This window comes from Struthio camelus, chromosome 17 (genome assembly GCF_040807025.1).
Source record: "Struthio camelus isolate bStrCam1 chromosome 17, bStrCam1.hap1, whole genome shotgun sequence".
NCBI lineage: Eukaryota > Metazoa > Chordata > Aves > Struthioniformes > Struthionidae > Struthio > Struthio camelus.
Window position 1 is genome coordinate 2,591,793 of NC_090958.1, and position 25,878 is coordinate 2,617,670.

A 25,878-nucleotide genomic window follows, 5' to 3' on the forward strand; every position below is an offset into this window, starting at 1 on the left:
CCAAGCTACCTTTGCACAGCAGCCATAGCCCCTTGGGCACCTCAGTTTCTGTGGGACTAGCCAGGGCCCATTCTCCCACAGCACCCATAAATGAAATGCCCCTTCCAGAGCAGCAGATCTGCTCTTCGAGGTGCTCTGTTGACCAGGACAGGCTTTGTTCAGCTAACACTCTCCAACTCTGCTATGCAAGCAGGTATGGGCTTTTCCCCTGGTGATTTGGGAAGCTGCACAGACCCATAAAAGGCTGTGCCCAGGTCCTGTCCTGCAACTGTGGGACAGCAGCCATGAGCAGGGCTTTGCATGCCCAGGAAGAGCAGCCAGTTGCTCTCTACACAGCTGGGGGTACCAGCTAATTTTGGCCTTGCCGAGCACAGGAAGATCATGGCTCCAGAGTGGGAGTGGGTGAAACTAGCCTCCCTTTCCCCAAGCTTTTGGCAACTTTCCTGAGCATCTGTTGGGGTAGCAAGGTGGCCAAAGTCAGACCGCTGCCTGGCTGCCCACTTCCACGTGCGGATTATGAGAGGGGGGAGACAACACAAACAACCAACTAGTCAGAGCCATCACAGAACCAGTGTTTATAAGGGTGGCTGAATCAGCCCTCTTCTTACAAGCCATTATACAGAGGTTCCAAGCAGAGCCACAACATGGCAGGAACGTACCACTCTGTTGGCAACAGCAGCCTCCGCTGCGCCGTACCTCTCGACACATGACAGCCACGCAGTGCAAGCGCCAGGGTAGGGGCCAGACAGCAGCTACAATGCAAGGGCAAGGCAGAACAAGGAGCATTGTTTGCAGACAGCACACCATCAAAGAGCCACAGGCAGGTTCACCAAAGAGCTGGTGTATTGTACAGAGCTCTTCCCACGTGCACGCTGTGCTTTAGGCCCCCAGGCAGGCTCGGACCAGCCAGCAACCAGGGCCAGGCAGGAGAAGGAATATGAACAGTTCACCCACTGCCTGTGCCCAGCTCCTCAATGGGGCACAGCCAGCCCCACAGGAAGATGCAGAGGCTGCTGCACATCCACCATGGCTGCAGAGACCAGGGCATCCATGCTGCAAGACTTAGCAGTTAGGCAACCTAGTGCTTGAGTGATTGTTTCCTCCGTATATTTCTTCCAAAATATGCTAAAACCATATGGGCCTGCACTTTAGGTAGGGACTGTCGTCCATGTGTATAACTAGCCCATTGCATTGTCCCTGCTGGGGCCATCTCAACAGAGCCACTGAGCAGGGACTCCTGGCGATCACTCCATAAACACGCTATCATGAGCCCTGGAGTGCATGGGGCATTGTTGGAGAGGAACAGTCACCAAAAAGCACCTGTGGAATCCTGGCCTGAGCACAGGCTGGGTAACTGACAGCCTGGCAGAAGCAGGCACGGCAGGCTGAGCATTCCTTGCCCATGCAGAGAATGGCACAGGCAGAGCTGTTAGGGCACAGGGGGAAGGAGAAGGGCTGAGATTCAGCTACACTCAATGCAGTGCAGCCCAGGGAAGGCCACTGGGGACTGCCGCGTCAAGAGCAGGGCCTAGGAGGTTGCCGGAGCCTGCATGTCAGGAGTAGGTCTGGGCCCCATGGCTGCGCCATCCTCAGGACCGCACGGATCAGCCTCTGGCTGGCCCAACATGGTTGCAGCAGGGCAGGCGGTACAGCTGTGTGCCAGGTTCCAACACACCCTGAACCAGTCATCCCTTGCTGTCAGCGAGCCAGCCCTACACCTCCCTGGGCAAGGGAGCCAGGCTCCTACAGTGCAAGTCTGCACTGAATCCCGCTGTAGACCTGCTGAAGAACAGGCTATCTGCTTGTGTCCTGTAAGCACCCAGCCACTCACCCAGGCCTTGTCCTGCTTCCAGCTTGCATGCTCCCTAAAGCCCAGAGCCCCCAGCTGCCCTGTGGCCCCACTCAGCCTGACCTTTTGGGGGACCAACTCCTGTGAGCAATGCAGACCAGCCAGCTGAGGGGATGGCCAGCAACATGCTGAGTGCCCACTGTCTTTGCAGAGCACAGGGACGCAGGCAGGGAACTGCACTTGGTTCCTTCTTGAGCCAAGGAGGAACCTTGAGGGGCCTTCTTCTGGCCCCTCCCTCTTTCTGCTAGTGGGCTCAGAAGTACAGGAGGCATCAGGGCTGCAGGAAGAGCCCATACTGCGGCCAGGATGGGTAGCCCCCCAGGCTGCCTGTCCCAGCCCCCTGAGGGCCCTCTGCATCCCCAGCAGCTCAGGACCTGCACTGCTGGGTCAGCGGAAACAAGACATGCTGTTTTGGGGTCTGGGCAGGCTTGACCTGGGGCTCCAGGGAAATTGATGAGGACAAGGCTCCTTGTCACCAGGCCAGGCACTGTGTTTTGGAGGATGAAAGCTGGTTCCCAAGTGCTGGGGATAGGAAGGGAGGGAGCCAGCTCCCCCCTCCATGCTCTACTGGGAGTGGGTAGGGATGCATGAGTGTCACAGTCCCCCCCTGGAGAGAGCCACATGCCCAGGGCAGACCTGGCCCTGGTGGCTCTCGCTGCAGAAGAGACTGTGGAGAGTGGGGGGGGGGGAGGGGGGGGTTGGGCTTTGTCTGGGGGAGGAGGACAAATGCTCCCAGAGCTGTAGTGACCCAGATGCCCCGTCCCTTACAACATCATCTCTTAGACTCCTCAGTGTCTGCATCCGGCAGCCCCACTGCAGGCTGGGGGCTCGGCTGGACTGCTTGTACTGTCTCCTCCAGACTGCCACTGGGAAACACCACGTACCGGGCACTCACATGCTGTGGCTTGGGCTCCCGCAGGTTCTCTTTGCTGTGCCAGATGCCATAACCGAAATATACAAGTAAGCCTGGAGCAGGGAGGGAAGCAAGAGAAACAGAGAACCTGTTGTAGAAGAGGTCAGAGGAGTCCTGCGGTGGCTGGTATGCTCCTCTGGATGCAGCCAAGAGAAGTCAGGCATCCTGAGAGAGCAGCACATATCACAGTGCCTGTGGGGGCCCAGTCACTGCCCCATTCCCACCCCAAACCCCTCTCCATGAACCTTTCCATGCTCTTTGTTCACAGGAGCTCAAATTCCATCTCCCCAGGGCAGCCCTTTGATGTGATATCTGCCCTCTCAGTGGGTTAAAACTGAATCGCAGAGGCCATTGCCTCTTCCTGTCCCTCTCCAGGGAGCCAGTTCTTCAGCAAGGTCCTGGAGCAGCCTCCGTCACACATCATTTGAGAGCTCCATGTGCTTAAGGCAGAGGAAAAAGCTTATCTCCTTCTCAACCAGCAGCAGAACTGCCACAAGGAATCACAGCCTGGGCAGCCAGGAGCTTCACCAGCTCAGGTAGTGATTGGAGATGATCAAACGCACTCAGAAGACTTACAGAGGAAGAAGTCAGTTTTCCAGGTAAATACAACCCTGAGAGCCCGATCCCAACTGCACTCAAGGTGCTAGACCCAGTGCTAGAGAACAAAAATCAAAGACATGGGATCAAATGTAATGTGGTGCCTGAAGGTAGATTGTGCCAGGCTAATCTGACAGCCTTCCTTGATGACATGCTCTGCCATGAACAGAGGAAAGAGGGACTTCCTCGGTCTAGATTCCAGCAATGTTTCCACAAAGGCCCAAGGGAAACTGAACTGGAAAGGATGAGGATGAGGCAAATGGGGAAGCATGTACCCAGAGAGAAGAGGACCATAGCAGTCCTTAGAGAGAGAAGGGGCAGGGGAGACTCCAAGGGGAGCACCTCAAAGAACTGTTGTGGCACAAAACCTGGGAACGTGCTCATGGGTTGAAGTCTTGTCAGTGCAGGAGAGGATGAGGAAACTATATGGGAAGAACCAAAGGGCCTCAAAGGCTGGAATCAAAAAGGGATGATGCAGGACTGTGTCACACATCTCAGGGGTAATACTGAAGATTTCTACTGGCTGGTAGGGGCTGGATGTGATGAGGGAAGCTTAAAACCAGCTGACTGCAGGAAGGAAATCTTCCAGTGGGTTACAGCAAAGAGAGGGAAACAGTCCCTAGCTACATCAGAAGCACCTTGCATGGAGAGAGGGAGCTCTGAATGACTTTATGAGCACTGGCAAACCGCCTCTGGGATAAGATGCAGCTCTGTTCCAGTGCTTTTATGAAAGAGGACCCAAACTGAAACAGGAACAAAGATGTAACACAGTCAGGGGAACCAAGGAGTGTCAGGGAGATCCCAAAAGACCTTGGTTTCTGACTTTGAATGTAAACTGAAGGCAGAGAGGGCAAATGATGCACTTATAAACTTCATAAACAGTGGAGAAAAGAGCTGTTGAAGCCACCAGACACTGCTGGCATAAGAACTGATCGAGTATGCACACACCTGAGCTGAGAGGGGACAGATCCCTGCTGACCCTCTTTTCCTGCTCTCTGCTTGCTCTGACCATGTTCTCCAGAGCTCCCCATGTTAGCTCGCACTGGACATTTCACTCTCTCCTCCTTTAAAGAGCCACTGATTTCCCGGGAGTTTATACCCCTGTAGAAATACTCACCTATGATCAGCCAGATAGCAAACCGGAGCCATGTCATATAGCTGAGCTTCAGCATGAGATATATATTCAGGACAATACTCAGTGCGGGGGACAGGGGCACCAGGGGTATCTGCAAGTAAAATAGAGGAAGTGATGAGAGAGAGACCTGCCCCACAGCAGCCAGCAGCAGCTCCCACATACATTAGACACAGCTGTGGGCAACCACTCTGGAAGACAATGTTACTTATCCTTAAAATTGCAGAGACAAAACCTAGCAGTCGTACATACTAAGGACAAAGTGACCTGAACCCGTTATCTGGGCTTTCTGAAAATGGTCCAAGACAGCCAAAAGGAACAACAGGACAAGTGTCAAGCCAACAGGGTGGACATGGGGCACTGGGGAGCACAGACTCCAGAAACAGCTGGGGTTAACAGTGGCAAGGACCAAACAAGCTCCAAGCGCAAAAATGATTTAGAGGCCAAAGAAAAGAGTTCAGTCATGTAGTTCACTGAGGGAAAGCTGAAGGCTGAAATAGTGGGGACAGGCAGAAGGAAAGCTTGTAGCTGCTTCCTCCCACCAAGCTGTCCTTAACAGGGCCTGTCTGATGTGGAGGAGGGAAGACCAGGGAAGGCAGGACTGTGACCCTCAAATGCAAAACATGTTGCTTCCTGAGGGACAGGATAGGATGGGGTCCTGACCTGCTGTGAGGCATTAGGAAATGCTGAGAGTGCAGCCTGGGGCGCTTGGGGACATCTGCTCCTAGGATGTGGCTGCTACCACCACAGGGTTTGAAGGACCCATTAGCCCAACACCTGCCAGGGATGGTCTCAGTGGAGAGGATCACGCCCTGGGTCAGGGGACAGGACCTCTTCAGGTCTTCTCCAGCACCACCTTCCTGACGTCTCAACCCAGGATCATGTCTGTCCTCCTAGCCACAGCACAGCACCACAGCATATATCCCACTAGCTTTGCCCACTACACTGAGTTCCTCTCAGAGTCACTGCTCCGCCTTGCCCAACCCTAACTGGTCCTTAGCCCTCTGTCCCTGGCATCCAGCTGCACACAGCTATAAGCTGCTCATCAATACCTCCCCACGCTCAGTGCTCACTAACACTCTCCTCCTTTTCGTCTCTTCTTCAGTTATTGCAGTGATTTTACCCAATGGTGACTGAGGCCTCCTGTGGGTCCATCAGAACTGCTCCACCCTGCTGAACCTGGCAGAGGGGCTGGTCCTGCCTTCATCCAGTGCAACCTCCAGCCCCCAGTGCATACCTGGAAGGTCTGTGTGCTGTGCTGCTGCTCATGGGCCCAGATGAGGAGGAGGCTGAGCAGAAACCCCAGGCTGAAGAGGACCAGCAGCAGGGAGTAGCTCCAGGTTGGCAGGTGGAGGTGGGTGTTGCCAAACACCAAGATAGAGCACAGGCAGATGGCGGACACCATCAGGGTAACCACACCAATGGTGACCACCTCTCCTGGGTAGAAGTCACTGAGGAACTCCAGGTAGGGTTCAAAAGCTGCCTTCAGCTGCCCTGGCTCCCGCTGCTCTTTGCTCTTGTCTCCATCCACCAGCTGGAGCTTGTCGGAGAAGGACTCGTACTCCTTCAGCTCACCAGTGGCAGGGCCCTCGCTGGGCCCAGGACTGGTCTGCTTGCCGGCTGGCTGACCGGGAATATCTATTTTCTGCTGCTGGAAGCGCAGCACAATGATGCTGGCAGCCACAAAGGTGTAGGCCAGAAGAGTGCCAATGGACAGGAACTGCACCAGGGCCTCCAGGTCGAAGATAAGGGCCAGCAGTGCCATGAGCATCCCAAACACCACAATGCCAATGACGGGCACCTGTGTGCGGGGGTGGACCCGGGAGAACACCTGGAAGAAGAGCCCATCCTCTGCCATGGCATAGACAATGCGTGGCAGGGAGAAGAGGTTGCTCAGCAGGACTGTGTTCATGGCTGAGGGAGAAGCAGAGAGGGGACCCTCGTCAGACCTGGCACATGGCCCAAACCACCCCAGGATCCCAGCTGGTAGCATTGCAGCCCCAAGCTCACATGTACCAACCCAGAGAGAGAAGAGGAGACAGCTCCCACCCTGTCCTGCCCACTGCCACCCCCAGCCTGCCTGTACTCACCGCAGATGGAGCCAGCAGCTACCAGAAATCCTGCCCAGGAGTAACCCCTCCGGTAAAATGCATCCGCCAGGGCAGAGTCAGGGTCCAGTGTATACCAGGGCACCATCAGCGTCAACACCATAGACACTAGGATGTAAGCCCCAGTGGCCAGCCCCAAGGAGAAAGCTATCGCTCTAGGAACTGCCTTCTGGGGGTTCCTGGCTTCTTCACTCGAGGCTGCTATGACGTCAAAGCCCACAAAGGCATAGAAGCATGTGGCTGTTCCGGCCATGATGCCTGACAGCCCAAATGGGGCAAAACCTCCTTCCTTAGCACTCCAGTTCTTGGGCTGTGCAAGGATGAAGCCTGTGATGAGAATGAAGAGGATGACACCCATGCTGATGGCTGAAAAGACATGGTTGAGCCAGGAGGAAACTTTGGCCCCAAAGGAGATGAATGCAGTGGCTACTAGCAAGATGCCAGCTGCCAGGAAGTCCGGGTAGTGCGCCAGGAATGGCACCTGCCATGTGCCAATGTGGGTCTCAGTGAAGTTCTTTATTTTGTGGTTAAAGATGGAATCCAGGTAACCACTCCATGCCCTGGCCACTGCAGCTCCTCCGATCATGTATTCCAGCAGCACATTCCAACCGATGAGGAAGGCCCAGATCTCACCCACAGACACGTAGGTGAACATATAGGCAGAGCCTGTCTTGGGTACCCGGGCCCCAAACTCAGCATAGCAGAGAGCAGCCAGGAGCGAGGCAAAGCCAGCAATGATGAAAGAGACAATGACAGCAGGGCCAGCAATCTCCTTGGCTACAGTGCCTGTGAGGACATAGAGCCCAGAGCCCACCATGCCCCCGATGCCCAGCAGTGTCAAGTCAATGGTGGAGAGGCATCTGTTGAAGGATGTCTCCATCATGTTGTCCTCCAAGGTCTTTACTCGGTTGAGTTTCTGGCAGAAGCGGGTCAGGTCTGCAGAGCGAGGCAGCCATCTCGCCATCTTTGAAACACACAGGGCCTTGCCCTCTGGGAGTGCAATGGGGGACACAGCAGCAAGGCTCTTAAGATATCCCTGCTCAGAGACCTAATGGGGAAGTAGGAAGATGTGAGCAAGCCTATTCACATAAACAGCCTGAAAGCCAGCTCAGAGTAATGCTCAGCTCAAAAACACTCTGATTACATTCTGCTACACTGGACTGAGCCAGACTGAGTCACCTTACTACAACCCTGCAGAGACTCGTCTAAGCTGCCCTGTCTTCCATCACCCTGATCCCACACCTCAGGCAAGCGCATCTCAGTCACTGTGGGCAAGAGCTGAGCAGCCTGATGAGTGCGGTGAAACTCAAGAGGAAGATGGCCTCAAAGCGCCAGGTCAGAAGTGGTGGGGACGGGGCAAAAAAATCACTGGAACACATTTCCCCAGACTGAAACCTCCTAGGTCTAAGTGTCCCTCTGTCTTTAGCAACTAGGTATGGGGCTCAGCACTGAACTGTGCCTGTACTCCTCCAGGGTGGCTGGAACAGGAGAGCTAGCCATCCCTGCCAGCCACCCACGCACTCACACAGTGGAGACCTGTGCTGCGGTGCTGACCCAGAGGAATAGCCAGGAAGAAATCACAACATCCACAGGACAGGTTTTCCCCAGCTTTTCTTTTTAAAATAGGCATTAAAGCCCAAATCAAGCAGCTTTAGCCCTGCTGAATGTTTCTTTGCAGCTTCCCCTCCAACTTTTAATGCCTGCCTGGCCCTCTCACTTGCCACTGGTGGCCCTGACCAGCTGGGAACCTACTGTGGTCGCCTACAAGGGCTCTTCCCTATGCAGCATCTTGCTTTTTCCACAGGGAAAACCCAGGCACAGAGATGTGCAGCAGACAGCATGGAGAGGCCAGGCACAGGGAATTCCAGACCAACTCCAGGGATAATGTGGGCGTTCTTTGCCAGAACAGGAAACATATCAACTGCTTGGGTACCAGATAGATACAGAGCTAAGGGGGCTGGCAGTCATTTCTGAACAGCTGAAGGCTGTGGGAGGAGGCAACTCCTTGTATGGTAGGACTCTAATTCATGGATGCTCCTATAGAGCTGTCTGGAAGTTCGAGGCCACACGGACAGGCTCTCCGGTTCCAGCTGCCTCCTTCTTCCTCTGTATCCCAGGGCTGTCCACTAGGGCATGTCTCCATGCATCTGCAGTCCCCACAGGCCCTACTTAGAAGACCCAGAGCTAGAATGCAGGTCTGTGTAGCTGGGGACCCCAGCTGCTCAACCCTCCTGGGCCCATCTGCTCGCTGAACTCCGAGGCCTGAAGGTCACAGAAAGACCTCAGCCATCCTAAGCCAGTGGCAACGATCCCTGTCCACAGGGGAAACAGGCTTTGCCTGTATTGGTTACATTTGCTATGTGTTACAGGAGGGGAGCTGAGCCACCCCCAACCCTGCTCACAGAGATACATGCGCAAATCCTGCATCTGTGTTGCCAAAAAAAAAAAAAAAAGGTAGTCATCAGAAACATTTGTGCACTTGACTCAAATTCACCAAATAGTTTCAGCAGAAAAAGAGGATGTGAAGAATGACCCCTGAGCAGTGTGGAGGGGACGGTGCACCCGTGGCCCCGTATGGACCCACCTGGAGAAGACCCACATCTGAGTCCCTCCTGCACCTGCTGAGCTGAAGCTCTCAGTTCAAGCACTGCTTCCACCCCAGTTCAGACAGGGAGAGGGGAGGTGTAAACTCTGCTGCCAGAGCTGCTCAGGCTTCCCTGAACAAGCAAGCCCTCCTGGACCAGGAATTCAGAGCCTCAATCCGTCATCAAGCCACTGGAACCTGCACCCTTTGTTTGAGCAGTTACTTATCTAAGTCAGGAGCTCTGCAGCAGGGCCAGAGCTTCACAGAGTGTCCTATTGCCAGGTGGGTAAGGGGTGGCAGCGTTGGGTGATGGTCCCCAGGCAGGCTGAGGGACCCAGTGTTCCCTGGGACAAGCAGGCCCTTTGCTGCGCTCTCCCAGGACAGAAGTTTGGCCTCCTGTTTTATTTTTACTGTTTTGCTCCTTTGGGGGGAAAAGGAGAAAGTTTAAATCCTGATCAGCTCTTCCTACATGTTGTCCTTTGGGCAGCAGCCGAGCCCGAGCCCAAGACCAGCTTCCATGAGTCCACAAAAGCGCAAAGCACCGAGTGGCGCACCCGACGGCGCGGGCCGGGCCCCGGCAGCCCGCCCCGCCCCACCGCGCAGGCCGGCACCCCGGGATCCCGCTGCCCGGCCCGGCCCCGGCGAGCCCCGAGGGAGGGGGTCCCGCCGCGCCGCACCGCCCCGGCCCCGGCCCCGAGGGAGGGGGTCCCGCTGCCGCGCCCGACCCCGGCCCCGGGGGAGGGGGTCCCGCCGCCCGACTCGGCCCCGGGGCGCCCCGGGGGAGGGGGGTCCCGCCGCCCCGGCGTCTCCGGGGCGGCCTGTGCTCACCTGCGCTGGAGCAGCGCCGAGGCGGGCGGTGCCGTCGGCCCTGCACCACGGCCGCTCCGCGGGGGCGCGGCGAGGGGTCTAGGCCGGCTCTGCTGCCAGCCCTCGCTCTGCCACCGCCACCGGCCCCGGCCCCGGCCTCCGCCCGCACCTGCTCGGCTGCAGAGCCGCCGCCGCGGCCCGCCCCAGCCCCGCCCCTCGCTGGTGGCGGCCAGCCCGGGCCCGCCCCCGCGGCGGAAGGACGGGGACGCTGCGGGGGCCCGGCCCGCCTGCGCTCCGCGGGCAGCGCACCGCCTGGCCTCGGGGCAGCCCTGGGGCCGGGCTGGGCAGCGTTGGGCTTTGCTATCTCCGAAGGGAGACCGAGGGCACGGGAGGGTGGCGGGAGACAGACCCTGCCTGCGGGGGGCTGGCACGGCAGGAGACACGAGTCGTCCTTCAGCTGCTGGTGAGCCCCGTGAAAGCCAGCATGCAGGGCAGAGCCTCCAAAAGGCCCTTGTTGTACCAAAGCGTTCTGGTGGGGAACCGCCTCAGCTGTCTACCATCAGTTTCCCCTTTAGGCCAGGGCTTCCCACCATGCTAAGGGAATGGGGGTTGGCTGAAGAACCCCACCGAGGCGCCAAACCCAAATGTTTTGGGATGCTACAAAAGAAAGCCAGGTTGTACTAGTGCCAGTGGCGTTAAAGGATTATCTTTGAAATTGTGGAGATGAACAAAGCCGGAACACTTTTGTTTAAGGACAAAGCTTGGGATAGCTGGAAAATGCCCAGAAATGCTGAAGACCACCACAGTGGAGCAGGCAGTGTGTGACTGCACATTCCCCGTCAAGAGCAAATGGCAGGATTTTGCACAGGGTCCTGTCATGCTCATAGGCAGCATCTGCAGGCTGGACACAGATTGCTATGGGTGTAAAGGGCTTGACTACTGCAGTATGAGCGTTAACACATAAAGGAAACAGTAGAGGGTGAAGTTGCTGTCCCAAATCTGGACACAGTAGTTCTAGATGGAGTGAAGGACTCAGACCCTGCTCCTTTCCTTAATCTAAGGAGTTCTGCCTATATTCTAGAGCTCATGGCTAGAAGACAGAGACTACCTCCAAGCTCAGATATTTCTCATGAAAAGACAGAGATGTAGAGCGAGACAGAAAAAAACAAACAAAAGTAAAAACACCAAACAACCCCTCAGCTAGAGGGGCAACAATGGAAGATGACCTCTGGAACACATAAACAAGTCTGTCCAGCTCAAGGTCCTGCCTTCAAGAGTGACAAAAAGAAGGTGCCTGAGGAAGAGTATAAGAACTGAGTACATAATACTTCCACCTTGCTCCACCAGGCTGCAAGCATCTGCAGCTCAGAGATTTTTGAGATGTGATCCTCTTTTACTAAGTCACAGAATCACAGAATCGTTTAGGTTGGAAGGGACCTCTGGAGATCAGCTAGTCCAACCTCCCTGCTCCAGCAGGGTCACCTAGAGCATATTGCCCAGGATCACATCCAGACGGCTTTTGAATATCTCCAGCGAAGGAGACTCCACTACCTCTCTGGGCAACCTGTTCCAATGCTCTGTCACCCTCACAGTGAAGAAGTTTTTCCTCAGGTACAGATGGAACTTCCTGTGGTTCAGTTTGTGCCCGTTGCCTCTTGTCCTGTTGCTGGGCACCACGGAGAAGAGGCTGGCCTCATCCTCTTGACACTCCCCCTTCAGATACTTGTACACATTGATGAGATCGCCTCTCAATCTTCTCTTCTCCAGGCTGAAACAGGCCCAGCTCTTGCAGTCTTTCTTCCTAGGAGAGGTGCTCCAGTCCCCTCATCATCTTCCCAGGCCTCCGCTGGACTCTCTCCAGGAGTGCCGTGCCTCTCTTGTACTGGGGAGCAGCCCAGAATTGGACGCAGTACTCCGGGTGAGGCCTCCCCAGGGCTGAGGAGAGGGGCAGGATCACCTCCCTCCACCTGCTGGCAACACTCTGCCTAAGGCACCCCAGCGTACCATTGGCCTTCTTGGCCACAAGGGCACACTGCTGCCTCATGTTTAACTTGTTGTCCACCAGCACTCCCAGGTCCTTCTCTGCAGAGCTACTTTCCAGCAGGTCAACCCCCAGCCTGTCCTGGTGCAGGGGGTTAGTCCTCCCCAGGTGCACGACCCTGCAGCACTTGCCTTTGTTGAACTTCAGGAGGTTCCTCTCCGCCCAGCTCTCCAGCCTGCCCAGGTCCCTCTGAATGGCAGCACAGCCTTCTGGTGTGTCAGCCACTCCCCCCAGTTTGGTATCATCGGCAAACGTGCACTCTGAGTGCACTCTGTGCCTTCCTCCAGGTCATTGAGGAATACGTTGAGCAAGACTGGAGCCAGGACTGCCCCCTGGGGGACACCACTTAGCTACAGGCCTCCAAGTAGACTCTGTGCCGCTGATCACAACCCTCGGAGCTCTGCCATCCCGCCAGTTCTCAATCCACCTCACTGTCCACTCATCCAACCCACACTTCCTGAGTTTCCCTGTGAGGATGTGATGGGAGACAGTGTCCAAAGCCTTGCTCAAGTCCAGGGAGACAACATCCACTGCTCTGCCCCCATCTACCCAGCCAGTCATTCCGTCATAGAAGGCTATCAGATTGGTCAAGCATGATTTCCCTTTGGTGAATCCATGCTGACTACTCCTGATCACCTTCCTGTCCTCCACATGCTTAGTGATGACCTTCAGGAGGAGCTGTTCCATCACCTTGCCAGGGATGGAGGGGAGGCTGACAGGCCTGGAGTTCCCTGGCTCCTCCTTCTTGCCCTTTTGGAAGGCTGCAGTGACGCTGGCTTTCTTCCAGTCCTCAGGCACCTCTCCTGATCCCTATGACCTTTCCAAGATGATGGAGAGTGGCCTAGCAATAACGTCCGCCAGCTCCCTCAGCACTCGTGGGTGCATCCCCTCAGGGCCCATGGATTTATGGATGTCCGGTTTGGACAAAAGATCTCTAACCTGATCCTCCTCAACCAAGGGAGAGTCTTCCTTTCTCCAGACTTCCTCTCTTGTCCCCAGGGTCTGGAATTCCTGAGGACTGGCCTTAGCAGTGAAGACTGAAGCAAAGAAGGCATTCAATAACTCTGCCTTCTCTGCATCCTTCGTCCTGCTCTAGTTCTGTACACTGTACACTTCCTTCTTCTGCTGGAGTTTTGCCAGGAGTTCCTTGCTCATCCATGCAGGTCTCCTGCCCGCTTTGCTCGACTTCTTCCTCAGAGGGATGCACTGATCTTGAGCCTGGAGGAAGTGATGCTTGAATATTAACCAGCTTTCTTGGACCCCTCTTCCTTCTAGGGCCCTACCCCATGAGATTCCCCTAAGTAGGTCCCTCAAGAGGCCAAAGTCAGCTCTCCTCAAGTCCAGCGTTGCAATCCTACTTATTGCCCTGCTCCCTTCTCGGAGGATCCTGAACTCCACCATCTCATGGTCACTGCAGCCAAGGCTGCCCCCAACCTTCATGTCTCCAACTAGACCTTCTTTGTTTGTTAGTACAAGGTCCAGCATTGCACCTCTCCTCGTTGGCAAGTCGTAATGAATTTCTCTTCCAAAACTTCATCTCCTCTTGAACCAAAGTAAACTTTTTACATCCACAACATCCCATGGCAAGGGCTGTCATAGCTCTGCTATCTGTCACACAAAGAATCACATTTTGTTTCTTCTGAACCTGGCTCTTATGACCTTCGTGTAACACCCCAGCTCTTGCATTTGAAGAGAGTGAAGTTCCTTCTCACCCTCTCCACGCCACTTGCAGTTTCCTCTCTATCCTGGCCCCTCTTAGGCATCCTGTTTCCAGGTGGAAGAATCTAGTCTGGTTGGTTCTTCCTTGCATGGCAGGTGGTCCAGACCTTTGGCCTCCCTACTGAGAAGCCTCTGTCTTTCTCAGAATTTCTTCCAGCTCTCCTTTTGGAGACTAAGCGACCTGTGTTCCAAGTGCTGATGTATCAAAGACTTTATAGCAGCATGTTTTCCATTTTCTTCTCCTTTCCCAAATCCTCCCTAATGTCTCAATAACCACTCCCAAATCTCACTCCTGAGTGGTAATGGTCAATGGTCAGAGCCTGTCATTTGACACTAAGTTCTCCCATGTGCATAATTTCACTTTTATCCACACAGAATCTACTTCCTTACTTGGAGGAGACTTTGATAGCCTCCTGTCCAACTCAGAAAGGAGTAGAAAAAGCAAGCAGGGAACCTGATTTGTCCCTAACTAACATCATTGCTCATTCACCTTTTGAGCCCATTAAGAAACACAGGACTGGCACAGAACTGTAGCTCTCCCTTTGGTCACCTTTCACCAGGATGAGAACAGGTAATCCAATCCTCCCTTTTTGCATTCCTTCTTGACATTGCTATTGGCACGCAACGAGACTTTGGCAGTAACTTAAGGTACAGCTCCATGTGTGCTTAAAGGCAGTCTGAACTGCCACCAAAGGGGTAGCTCCAACCACATGCTCCTATTGCTTCTGTGGGGCCAGCCCTAGTGCTCAGTGACTGCACAGTCAATTGAATCAATGAGCCAGCTGAAACACAGTAATCCTTTGTAGCATTTCAAGTCAGATCAACTCCTTTGATTCAATCTCATAAGATTTGACTCTTAACAAAAACACTATAGGCAGTAACAGCACAACCACAATAGCATGGCCTCAGTCAGTCCTGTAGGAAGGCATTACCCTCTAGTGATATAAAGGCACCGATGTGGGGCGCTGGCAGAACGAGTAGGAAAACCTACTACTGAAATAACTTCTTTGGAAAAAAATCTGCATATCCTCAACTATATACTTTCTGGCAGGGCCTCATGTGGGGCTGACCTTTTTGCTGACCTTCTTCCTCCCCCCCCCCCCCTTGAAATTGGGCTGATCAAACCTTCGCAGATCATGAGCTATCCCAGGTGCTTTATTCTTTTTAAATGATCTTTTCAACCAATTAACCACATCTGACTGATCTGTAATTCTCTGCCTCACTCAGAGAGCCTTTTTAAAATGCAACCTGAAGCAGACTGTAGGCATGGAAAATTTCAGCTTGGATTGTTTGCTTGGCAGAGCTATAAGCAACTGAAACCAGATGGTTGGAGCAGGAAGAATGAGAAAACCTCCTGCTCAAGAGCTGCAGCTGGCTTTCGTTGCCATGGTGCTGCAGGGAGGGCCAGGAACAGGTTTTGCAGTGCTCAGGGCTGTGGAAGAGTCATCTCTGGTATAAGGTAGCATTAGGGCAGATGTCAGTGGCCTGCATCATCTCCTGCCACATGTAGCAGACTCTGCACAAGGTGGGCTCTACTCTACTCACTCATACCAGTGTGAAGCCCTCCCACAGCAATCCTGAGCTTCTGCATTACCTGTTCCTGCCAACAGGTAACTGAGCTTTTCCAGCCAAGCTGTAGGTTCTGCCAGCTCCTGCAAACTCCTACTGAAGTGTTTGCTCCAGCAGTGCCAGAATGCTTGTGTCAAAGAACAGAGGGTCCTTTTGGGAGGCAGCAGTACTCCTCTAACATCCATGCACTTAGTCTCCTTTTCTGTAATAGGACCCATATTTAATACCTACTCTCCTCATTGACACTAGGCAACTGAGGAAGCGATTTCCTTACTAAGAACTCTGGCCACACACAGAGGAATACAAACCCTTTCTTTATCTGGTCAGCTTCAGAGAATACTTTGTTTCAGTAAGTGTTCTCAGAGGCAGAGTTCAGATGTCTCCAAAGCAGAAACAGCTGTCCAGGAACTCTACTCCACCCCTCAATATTTTAGCGGTCAAGTGCAGGGCTCCTAGGATCCTAGCTGAGGGTCAAGTGCCCACAGAGTAGGATCTCCTGCAATGGTGCAAGTGCCACTTCATCCCGCTTTCCAGTTGGGAATTTTCCTCAGGGTGGAAAGACTTCACAAGAGATACACCTTTTGTCTCCAGCTATTGAACTGCAGTAGCATGTTCCAGTGAGGGGAAAGTGGTGATGGAATCAGGAGTTAGTCTCAGTTCTGGATTTACAAAAGCCTCTTTGCTCCTGCTAGTGCTATAGAAAATTAGCTTCAGTGCATTTCTCTACAGCAGTGGGCAACTCCTCCTCCACCACCACCTCTCCTTACTAAAAGGCCACTCACCAATTCTCCCAACACCTTTGCAGGTTTCCTTGTTTTAGTTGGCAGAGGCCCCAATTCAGTGAAAAGCTCTATAGCTTCAGTTATTTGCTTTCATAGGAACACAAGGATGTACACTAGCTTCAATAAGGAGCAGTGACCCATCTCCCAGTTTCAGTAATTAGCAGCATACTGAATCTTCTAATACTACTTTTGCTGTAAAAAAATAAAAGATGGTTACATCAATAGCAGAGGAAACAGGCAAGGGCAAACAGTAATGTGCAAGAGATGTCTCCCAAGTATAATCCTTGCTTTGAGAATGTCAGAGAACCTTTAAACAGTGACCTGGGTGTAATCAAAGCCCTACAACACACCAGGTTAAAAGCTAAAGTCTTTCATCCAACCCCAACAGCTGCTCAGATTTGAGGACACACTTATGCATGAAAAAAATAAATTGCCTGCAGACTCTTTCTTGTACCATCCTAAGAGCAGGCTATATGTCAGGCACATTACCTGACACCAACACATTTCTTACACATCTGCAGCAATCTCTTTTTACAAGGAAGCAGCGCATACTCTGATTCCTTTCCTGCACTGAGTCTCAGAAAGGAACAATGGACTGAGGCTGCTGGCTGTTAAGGCTGTAAGCTCCACCATGAAAGCTCTTAGAAACATCTCAAGCCTACCAGTCTTATTTTAGTGCACCTGTCAAACCCATACTCATCAAGCAGGCATGGAAGAACGAGAAGCGTGATCACTGACATTTAGAAAGCCGCAGTCTCAGAAGGCTGAACAGAGTGTTTTATTTCTCTCCATTTGGAAATTGTCTTAAAGGAACAAAGCAAATACTCTCAGCCTTCTCTGCTATCCCACTCAGGTAAAAATACCCTGAATATCATAGCCCAAAGCAGGTGGACAGAGGCCTGAATTCCTCTTTTATTAAAACTCAGAGGAGAAGCCTATACTGTTTTCTGCCTAAAGGTCTCTTTGGGAAGGGTCTGCCTGTTTGAAGAGACAATTTCTGCCTCACCATACACACAAGCATCTTCTTCTAGATAAACCTTGGAGATTTTTTTCAGCTGCCAACTGCCATACTCAGCCTGCCCCAGAAGGCAAATCCACTTTGCTTCCTGTCTGATATGGCTGTTATTCCACTTCTCCTTGAATCGGAAGAGGAGATTGTAATTTGGAGCAAACGGTACTGCTCACAAATTCTGTTTGATTCACCTACACATACAGAGGTCATCGATATAGGGCTGGCTGGGTTTCCTGACTCAGTGTATGGCCTAGTCTCCTTTGGCTTTGTAAATCCCTTGCTAACATTGCAGACCATACGCAGTAAATTAATGCCTTCTGTCATCTCTTGCCTCACAGACACGCTTCAAGCGAAAGGAGCTGCTACTTCCAGACCTGTTGGCATACCATTCATATGTCACATCACCTCAGAGTCTGCACTCTGGGGATGGAAGAGATCACGCGGTTCACTAAAGAACCATCTTAGGAACACCCATGAATTACTAATTCCGATTGACTCTCTGAATGAAGGTAAATGGGAATTCCTCAACAGCTACAATCAGCAGCAACACAGCAGGACTTGCAACATGCATCTTGCTCTGAGGACTGGAAAGGCAGTCTGATGCTCTCCAACTACCCCCTCTGCTCTGGGGGTCCACTTCCCCCATTCTCTAAAGGTTATCTATGGGCCTCAGCTAACTCTTCTACACTTCATGGCTAGTAGCGTCTGCCTTATGTACCACAGAGCAAATGTGTTAAACAGTCTATTTTTCAGAGGGAAGTCAGAAGAAAACTCTGGAAAGAAAAACAGCAGATTTGCTTGTTCAGGAAAAAGCCTTCTCTGACTGGGATTCTTTCTGCTGCAACTTCCGAATCAGTTCCAGTAAGTTCATCTGTAACGTCAGCTCCTGTAAAGGAAGAAAGACATTTTTGCAAGAACAAGATGATCCCACTCTCTTCTGCAGAAAGGACTGTTTTGTACCAGCCACTCAAGAGCTAGTAATCTCAAAACAAAGGCTTGATCTAGTTTAAGCATTTCTACAAAATGCAGGTTAATAATATCTTACAAGATCTGCTGAACATCATAGTTGTATTATCCAAGGGCTTTAGAAATCATTGATGATTCAAAAAAGGTTCTTTCTTCTTGATAGTTACTTCGCTATAAGTCCAGTGAGGGATATCAGGCCAGTCAGTTTTGCAGGTTTTTTCTTTTTAACCACACAGCCTCCACAGGATTGGAGCAGCAGTGTCCCATTACACATACCCACGCCGCACACATTGGAGCAATTTCTCCAAATAGGCACAGTTCCCTCCCATTGTTCTCTAACAGCATCTTCAATGTCCTGATTTTGTTCCAGGATAGAAGAAAAGCAAGCAGAAGAATCACTGTGGGTGCTCTCCAATTGTAGTCTGCTGTCCTGGTATATAAGATTCTCCCTAGGTATTTCATTCTCCTTCAAATAGTCCCTTTCCCATGACTGCACTTGAGTTGATATCACTGTCTCCTATATTCACCATCAACGTACTATTTCCTTGTGCTCTCCTTACCCATCTGTTTGTTCTTTACTCATGTTTTGATTACAAACCATTTAGGACAGACTGTATTTTGCCCTGCCTATGTGGGAGTACCTAATGCAGTGGACCCTGTCCTGTGACTCAGACTTGTAGACGTTCTCTTATGGAAACGAAATCCACTCTTGTAAAAATATAAAAACTGCATTAAGTAGGCATTTCATGCAGCAAACTGTGGACATCACATAGGCTGATGGGAAACGTAGGGAAAACAGCTGGGTCTAGCAATAATTTCTTGTGTTATGCCAGTATTCATCAACATAAGACAAAGTTTCAGTCCTATTTTCCATCTATCATAAAAGCAAGCAAATAAAAAATAGCAAATAGGAACCCTGTTAGAGTTATTTGGAAACAATATAAAAGGCAGAGAGGACAGAAAAGCTACTTTCATTATACAGATGAGGAACAGCAGCATAGCAAAAATAGGGGGCTTGTCCAAGGCTACACAATAAGGAATCTCTTTGGAAGGTCTTTATCAAAATGAAATCTAATCAGTTGACAACAAAGAAAAAGAGTTAAAAATAGTCTGTTTTTGCACTCTCTGCAAACTTCTGTGGCATTATGATGAGATTTTTGGAAGCTTATTTTTGCATTCCTGTGATGGTGTTAGAAGACAGAAAAAAAACACTTTATTTTTGCTCTCAAGTGTTAAGAATAGATGCACTGGAGAAACCAAGAACAAGTCTCTAATCACAATCCAATATAATCATCTCCAACAAGAAACATGTAAGAATTAAATGAGATTAAAAAAAAAGACTTACTGAAGGCAATTTGTAGAAGTAACTTAAGTGATAAACCCACTCTCATCTATTCATTTTAGTATTATACACATACACCCAAGAGTCACAGAACTGCAGGCTCTTAGCATAGCCTTTCTTCCTACCACAGTGTGAAAAAGCTGCTGGGGTTGTTGTACTCTCTAGTGGGTTTCTGCTGCTTATTTATGAACCTGCTACCACATCAAAGCAGGGCACACTGCACATCAACTAATGAGGAGGAGGACTAATCACTTTCTGAGCCAGCTATTCAGAGTTCACTAGGAAAGGAGGAGATTTAAAAAAAAAAAAAAAAAAGATGTTAGCACAATAGCACTGTCAGATCCAATACTCACTGCTTATACACTAACCTGGGGGTTTGTGGTGATGTAGAACCCAGACACCCCAGCCTTTTCCAGGGTGCTCTGTTGGTCTATCACTTTTTGGTCCAGTTCCAAGACTATTTTCTCATCCATCATTCGCTGTTCCTCTCGAATTCGTTGTTCCACAGCCTGAAAAGAACATAATATTTCAGATACTATTCTGTTTTTCAACAGAAAAAGTGGAATATCCTCCTGCCTACTATTGTTTTCCTCATCTCTAAGTCCTTTACTGAAGCCCAAAAGCTAGATCCTAAAGTGCTCAAACTCTGACAACTTTGCTTCCTCCAAAGACAGCAGAGGGCAGCAAGCACAGCCCCATACCTTACATTGTCCAGTTATGGCACTCACCATTCCTTACTGCAAATTACTACTCAAAAAAGGACAGGGGAAGTAGCTTGGAACAGTCTGCTGCAATTACCAGAACAATTAATACAGCCTGGTTTCTGTGCATTTTTGAGTTATACACAGGAAAGCGGCCATATGAAACAGAGCAGTCTGAGTGACTTACCCTGATGAGCCACTATCTCACCAGCAGGCTGTAGTTGAGTATTCCAGCAGTACATGCTCTAAAGAAGTCAGTAGTCCAAAAATCGCATATCCCTCATAACACTGGAGAAGCTAAAGACAGACTCATACAAGCATATATGGGCCACTGAAGCTCACTGCAATGCCAACTCAAGTGCCTCCTAAAGCTTCCATGTTCTCTCAGCACTAACACGCAAAGACAGCTAGACCTACTCCCAGTTTATCCACTAAGCTAAACTCCTATAACTGCCAACTTTACAAAAGAAAATCAATTTCTTTTGCCTAGTGCTGACAATAGTAAACTAAGTCTTGCTTGGAATTGCAGCAAGCTGGAACTCTATTAATAGGAGGCTGAGAACGTTATCATATAGGACTGTGTCAGGAAGTCCTTATCAGGAGAACAACACTGGCCTCCCTGCCTTGTAAACACTTACCTAGGCCTTGCAGAAAAATACTTTACCTCAGAAGAAGAAATGGAGATCAGAGCACGATAAAGGTATAGTCTAGCTGCCTGAGCAAGGGATAGCAGAGCTGGAACTCACTTGGACACAGACACATTGTGTAACTGGCCTGATGCAAGCAATCTCTTTTACTTCTCTCTATAACACAGGGCAACTTACTTGCTTACTTACTTGCTACTTCAAAGACACACTGGAAATTGAGTGTTTCGGGCACGCGCTAAAAGCAATATTGCTAGCTGCAGAAAGGCGCACTGCGTATCAGTGACAGAGATAACGTCAACTTACAATGCTATAAAACTCTGCCAGACTGCAGAGAGGGAAGGACAATGTGAAAGGGCTGCCTGGGACAAGGAGAGCCCACCTTAGACAGAAAGCTGCATATATGGGGAGGTAAGATCACACCAATATGAAATCACACACTTCTGCACTGAACAACAGAATTCCTTTACAAGCCTCAGGGAAAGTCAAGAAACATCAAATCCAATCTAAATACAAAGGAAGGCTCCTTCCCATGTAGGAATTAAATGACACAAGTTTAAACACATTATTCACACAAAACTGTCCCTTCAAAACATGGCAAACAACGGGAAGTGTTTAGCTGGAAATATTCAAAGGGGTAAGTTAGCCTCATTGCACAGAAAGGGATTTACACCAATGGCTGGTAGTTTGGAGGACTTAGACAGATCCTCTATAAGGGACATTGAAAACACTGTGCACAGTTTTTAAATCCTGTGGAAAAGTTAGAGTTTGAATGATGTAGGTCTCAGTCCTAAATGGTCTGGAAAAAAGCTGAGGTTTCTCTACAACATAAAAGTATCAGAGGCTATATGAAAAAGGCCCGGCCTAAACAAAGAAAAATTATTGTTTACATGCAGAAAACGCTACCTCATGTATCCTTTCTTGAAGGTACTGCAGTGTCTTAAAGTTTTAATTATTTCCACAGATTTGGGAAAGCTAACTTAAGCTTCACAAAACATACTTGATTAAAGAGTGTATTATGCTTTTCCTACTGTATAGCAATGTGCTTATGGACTAAGACATTATGAGAAAGACACCAATAAGTATGCAAAGTCCTAACTGTTAAAAGCTAAATGACTAGGAGGATGCAGCACTCTGATACATCAGAAAATTACCATACTTCATCCTCTGCACAGCAAACACCTAGGGACATGCTCTTATTAGAATAAATATGAAATAATTCAAGACAGCTTAAACCTCAATAGAACATAAGGTGGAGGGGCTAATTGTCTCATATTTATAAGATGCTACAGAATATGAATAGAGTGACAGACAATTAATTATTTGTGTCAAAGGCCAGAAGCAATAAAATCCCTTTGTAAGTGCCTCTGGTTTTCAAAAACACCCAAATGCCTTAACATCAGAATTCCTCTAGTGCCTATTATTAACTAGTAAAATTCTGCAGATGCCTGAATTTGTGGCTGCAGCATAGGTGCAATCACCTGTGTCTTGACAATAGCAAGCAGGAATAGCATTCTCACTCCTGCCTAAGCCTTGACAACATTCAGCCCTTTACAGTAAGTACTAATTGGATCAGGGTTTGGAATGAACCCTCCATGCTCAGCTAAAATGTCTCCTCGTTAGAGGAAATTCACTCTTGCTTGCTTTCTTTTCTAATACATATTTAAATTGTCATGTAAACTGGAAGAGTTCCAATAAGAAATACCAAGAAGAGAACAGAAGGAGAAACTTTTTCATGACAAAGACAATCAAACAGTAGGACAGATTGCCCAGAGGTTGTGCAGTCTCCATTCTTTGGGATTTTAAAGGCTTAAGTAGACAAGGCCATGAGTAACCTGGTCTGACCTCACAGCTGACTGCTTTGAGCAAAAGGAGTTTGATCAGAGGCCTCCTGAGGTCCCTTCCAACACAAATTATCCTATGAACCTAACAAAACTCTATCCTTAGACCAAGAGCCTGAACCTCTAGACTGGAAAAATTCTACAGAAGAAATGAAGGATTCAAATCCTTTGACTCCCACATTCCTCAAAGACTTTCCTACCTCCTGCCTGACTTGGGGGACAGAGGAGGTACCACACCATCTCCTCTTCCACTTACTGTTCTAGAGGAGTGACTTTCCTGTCCTTGGTTTTTTTTTTTTTTTTTAAACAGATTGTAGTGTCTAAATATAGTTTAGGATAGGCCTCCTTTTCTGAGCTACTGGAAAATGCCCAAATCTTGGAGAAAAACAAAGCTTAAACACAAGCTTTTGCTTCAGCTCAGATGACTGGCTACCCACTCTGCTGGGCCAAGCTCTTTTAGTACAGCAGATTCCATTAGGAAGTTGGACATCTAAAAAATACATACTATATTATCCCTCCTGTGAGTCCAGTCCCAAGCTATCTTGTGGAAACTGGTCTTCCAAACCTTTAACCACAGAGAGCAGCTCTGATTAGACAAGTAACAGCTGTTAATAAGATGACTAATCTATTCCCAAAATGCTGTATAACAGAAATATTAGAATGTAAGAAAGGGACAAAAAAGTAACCATAGTAACACCTGACAGAGGACAACAGAACACAAAAAAAAGCATTAGGAAGGTAAAAGGAAGCAAGTAAAAAGTTATACATGATACAATACAAGGAAAAATAGATGGACATTTATGGGTATGCTCATCATCTCTTTTTAATAAAGTCTATTTAATGAGTGAAAACAACATTGGAAATGTCATAGGACAGCTAGTATAGATTATTACTTATTACGATACTGCAAGTGTAGAGTATTTAGACACAGAAGTGAAAGGTATAGATAATATAGGCCCAGCCTGACTTTGGTCATCTTAATAGGAAATGAGGTAAGTGGAAAACACTAACACAAAATATCTAGAAATGATTCTAACCCAGTGCTTCACATGAGCAAAGGTCAGGGAACAGCCTGTATTCAAAAAGTTGTACGTGTGAAATTATATATGTGTGAAATTACTTTATTCTATATATTTAAATTACATTGATGAAGATGACTAGCTACTTGTAATTTCTCTTACCTTATAAAGTTACATTATCTATACATTTGTCACAAGATAAAGAGACGATATTCCTCTGGGACTGAACCTGCCACTCACGGTGAAGTTCCTTTCTACAAATGCCTTGAGGTGCTCTAAGAAACAATACCTTAGTTTAGGTATTTTAGGTTATTTCTTCCTTATTAGTGCAAAAGTAAAACTTGAGTTTTGAATATTCTCTGCCTTCTCATATTAGCCGCATAATGGTAAATTTTACACATGTTCTTCATGTTTTGTATTACATTGCTCTCCATCCACATACAGGCTTAAGCCTACAATATAACATATAAAGACTCCTTAACGTACTGCCGAGAGGACTAGGTGCTTCTGGAGTAGGCTCCTTGAACATTTGCAATTCCCAGATCGTGTCTGGACCCTAACTGCCACAGGATGGCAACAGTCTAGGGCAATCACTATGGGTGTCAGAGGGGACAAGGATCCGTAAAAAGAGCAGAGAGACAGAAAACGTACCCATCCAGTTGCAGTGCCTAGCAGGCAGCCCTGCTGGCAGCCCACAAAGCCACAGGGAGGGCTAATTACACCTTCCAGAGGTGCTAGAGCTCACAGTGCCCCTCAAGCAGGCCGGCTTCAACCCTGGGACAGGCAGGACAAGCCTCACAGTGAAAGGGCAGCAAGCTCCAGGGAGGGGAATCCCTGCAGCTGGGCAAAAGGCTCCAAGGCGACGGATGGGTCCAGCCCGGCCTCGACCCCTTTACCTCCATCTCCCGCTGCTGGGCTGCACGGAGGAGCGGCAGGTTGTGCGGCCTGCAGCACTGCTGGGCCTCCTTGTGCCGGTGGAAGAGCTCCTGCTTGAGCCCTGCGCCGAGGGAAGGGTCAGCGGCAGAGCTCCACACCCCCGCGCGCCCGCTCCCCTTCCCGGCCCCCCCCGTCCCCTCGCCCGCTCCCCCGGAGCCCCGCACCCCGGCCCGGCCCGTCCCCCCCCCCCGTCCCCTCGCCCCGCCCCTCGCCCGCTCCCCCGGGGCCACGCTCCCCGGCCCGGCCCCCCCCCCCGTCCCCTCGCCCGCTCCCCCGGAGCCCCGCACCCCGGCCCGGCCCGGCCCCCCCCCGTCCCTTCGCCCCGCCCCTCGCCCGCTCCCCCGGGGCCACGCTCCCCGGCCCGGCCCCCCCCCCCCCGTCCCCTCGCCCGCTCCCCCGGGGCCACGCTCCCCGGCCCGGCCCCCCCCCCCCGTCCCCTCGCCCGCTCCCCCGGGGCCACGCTCCCCGGCCCGGCCCCCCGCCCCGTCCCCTCGCCCGCTCCCCCGGGGCCCCGCACCCCGGCCCGGCCCCCCCCCCCCGTCCCCTCGCCCGCTCCCCCGGGGCCACGCTCCCCGGCCCGGCCCCCCCCCCCCGTCCCCTCGCCCGCTCCCCCGGGGCCCCGCACCCCGGCCCGGCCAGGCCCCCCCCATCCCCTCGCCCCGCCCCTCGCCCGCTCGCCCGGGGCCCCGCCCCCAGGCTCGGCCCTCCCCCCCCCGCCCGTCTGGCCCTGCCTTACCCCCGCTCCCGCTCCCCCGGAGCTCTATCCCCCCCGCCTGCTCCCCTGGGGTCCTGGATCCCGCCCGCCCGCCCGCGCCCGCGCCCTGGCCCCGCCCCCCGCCGCCTCACCGCGGTGCTCGCTGTGCAGCTTCAGACGCTGGCTGTACAGGTTCTTCTCGGTGAGGTGCTGGATCTCCATCAGGCCCTGCACGATCTCGAAGACGGTCCCGTCGAGCAGCGCCAGCGCCAGGTCGCTCAGCGTCGTGTAGGACAGGCGCTGCTGGCAGGAGCTGCGGGCGAGGGGCCGAGTGAGCGCGCCCCGCTCGCCGCCGCGCCCGCCGCGCCGCCGCGCCGCTCACCTGGGCAGCGCCTTCACCAGCGCCTGGAGCTCGGAGAGCAGCTGGTAGTGCCGCTCCTGCTGCCGGGAGAGGTCCGCCGCCGCCGCCTCCTCATACCCGCCGCCGAAGCGCTCCATGGCCGCCGCCGACGTGCGCGCCGCCGCCGCGCGCGCCGCCGCCGCCCCACCCGCACCGCCCCCTGGCGGGAGGGGCGGGCAGAGCAGCGGCGGCGGAGCCCTTCCCGGCCGGCAGGGCTGGCCT

General features: G+C 51.4%; 2 protein-coding genes across 3 annotated transcripts; both read right to left on the reverse strand.

Moving 5' to 3' along the window:
• Positions 1-551: 551 nt before the first annotated feature.
• SLC7A4 (solute carrier family 7 member 4) lies at positions 552-10,151 on the reverse strand. The gene is made up of 5 exons (XM_068910642.1): positions 10,012-10,151; positions 6,582-7,647; positions 5,729-6,405; positions 4,477-4,585; positions 552-2,815 (listed from the first exon to the last, which is right to left on the reverse strand). The coding sequence occupies exons 2-5, from the start codon at positions 7,561-7,563 to the stop codon at positions 2,622-2,624; spliced, it is 1,962 nt and encodes a 653-aa protein (XP_068766743.1). The 5' UTR covers positions 7,564-7,647; positions 10,012-10,151; the 3' UTR covers positions 552-2,621.
• A 6,706-nt stretch (positions 10,152-16,857) lies between these two features.
• DGCR6 (DiGeorge syndrome critical region gene 6) lies at positions 16,858-25,818 on the reverse strand. 2 transcript variants are annotated; one of them, XR_011135196.1, is made up of 5 exons: positions 25,639-25,788; positions 25,409-25,569; positions 24,278-24,623; positions 19,790-19,930; positions 16,858-17,999 (listed from the first exon to the last, which is right to left on the reverse strand). XR_011135196.1 is itself a non-coding variant. In XM_068911712.1 (5 exons), exons 1-5 carry the CDS (start codon positions 25,752-25,754, stop codon positions 17,916-17,918), a joined length of 603 nt encoding a protein of 200 aa, XP_068767813.1. In that variant the 5' UTR covers positions 25,755-25,818; the 3' UTR covers positions 16,858-17,915. The 2 variants fall into 2 exon arrangements, 1 of the variants encoding a protein (XP_068767813.1); XM_068911712.1 differs by having other exon boundaries at positions 24,523-24,623; positions 25,639-25,818.
• Between the last annotated feature and the right edge of the window lie 60 nt (positions 25,819-25,878).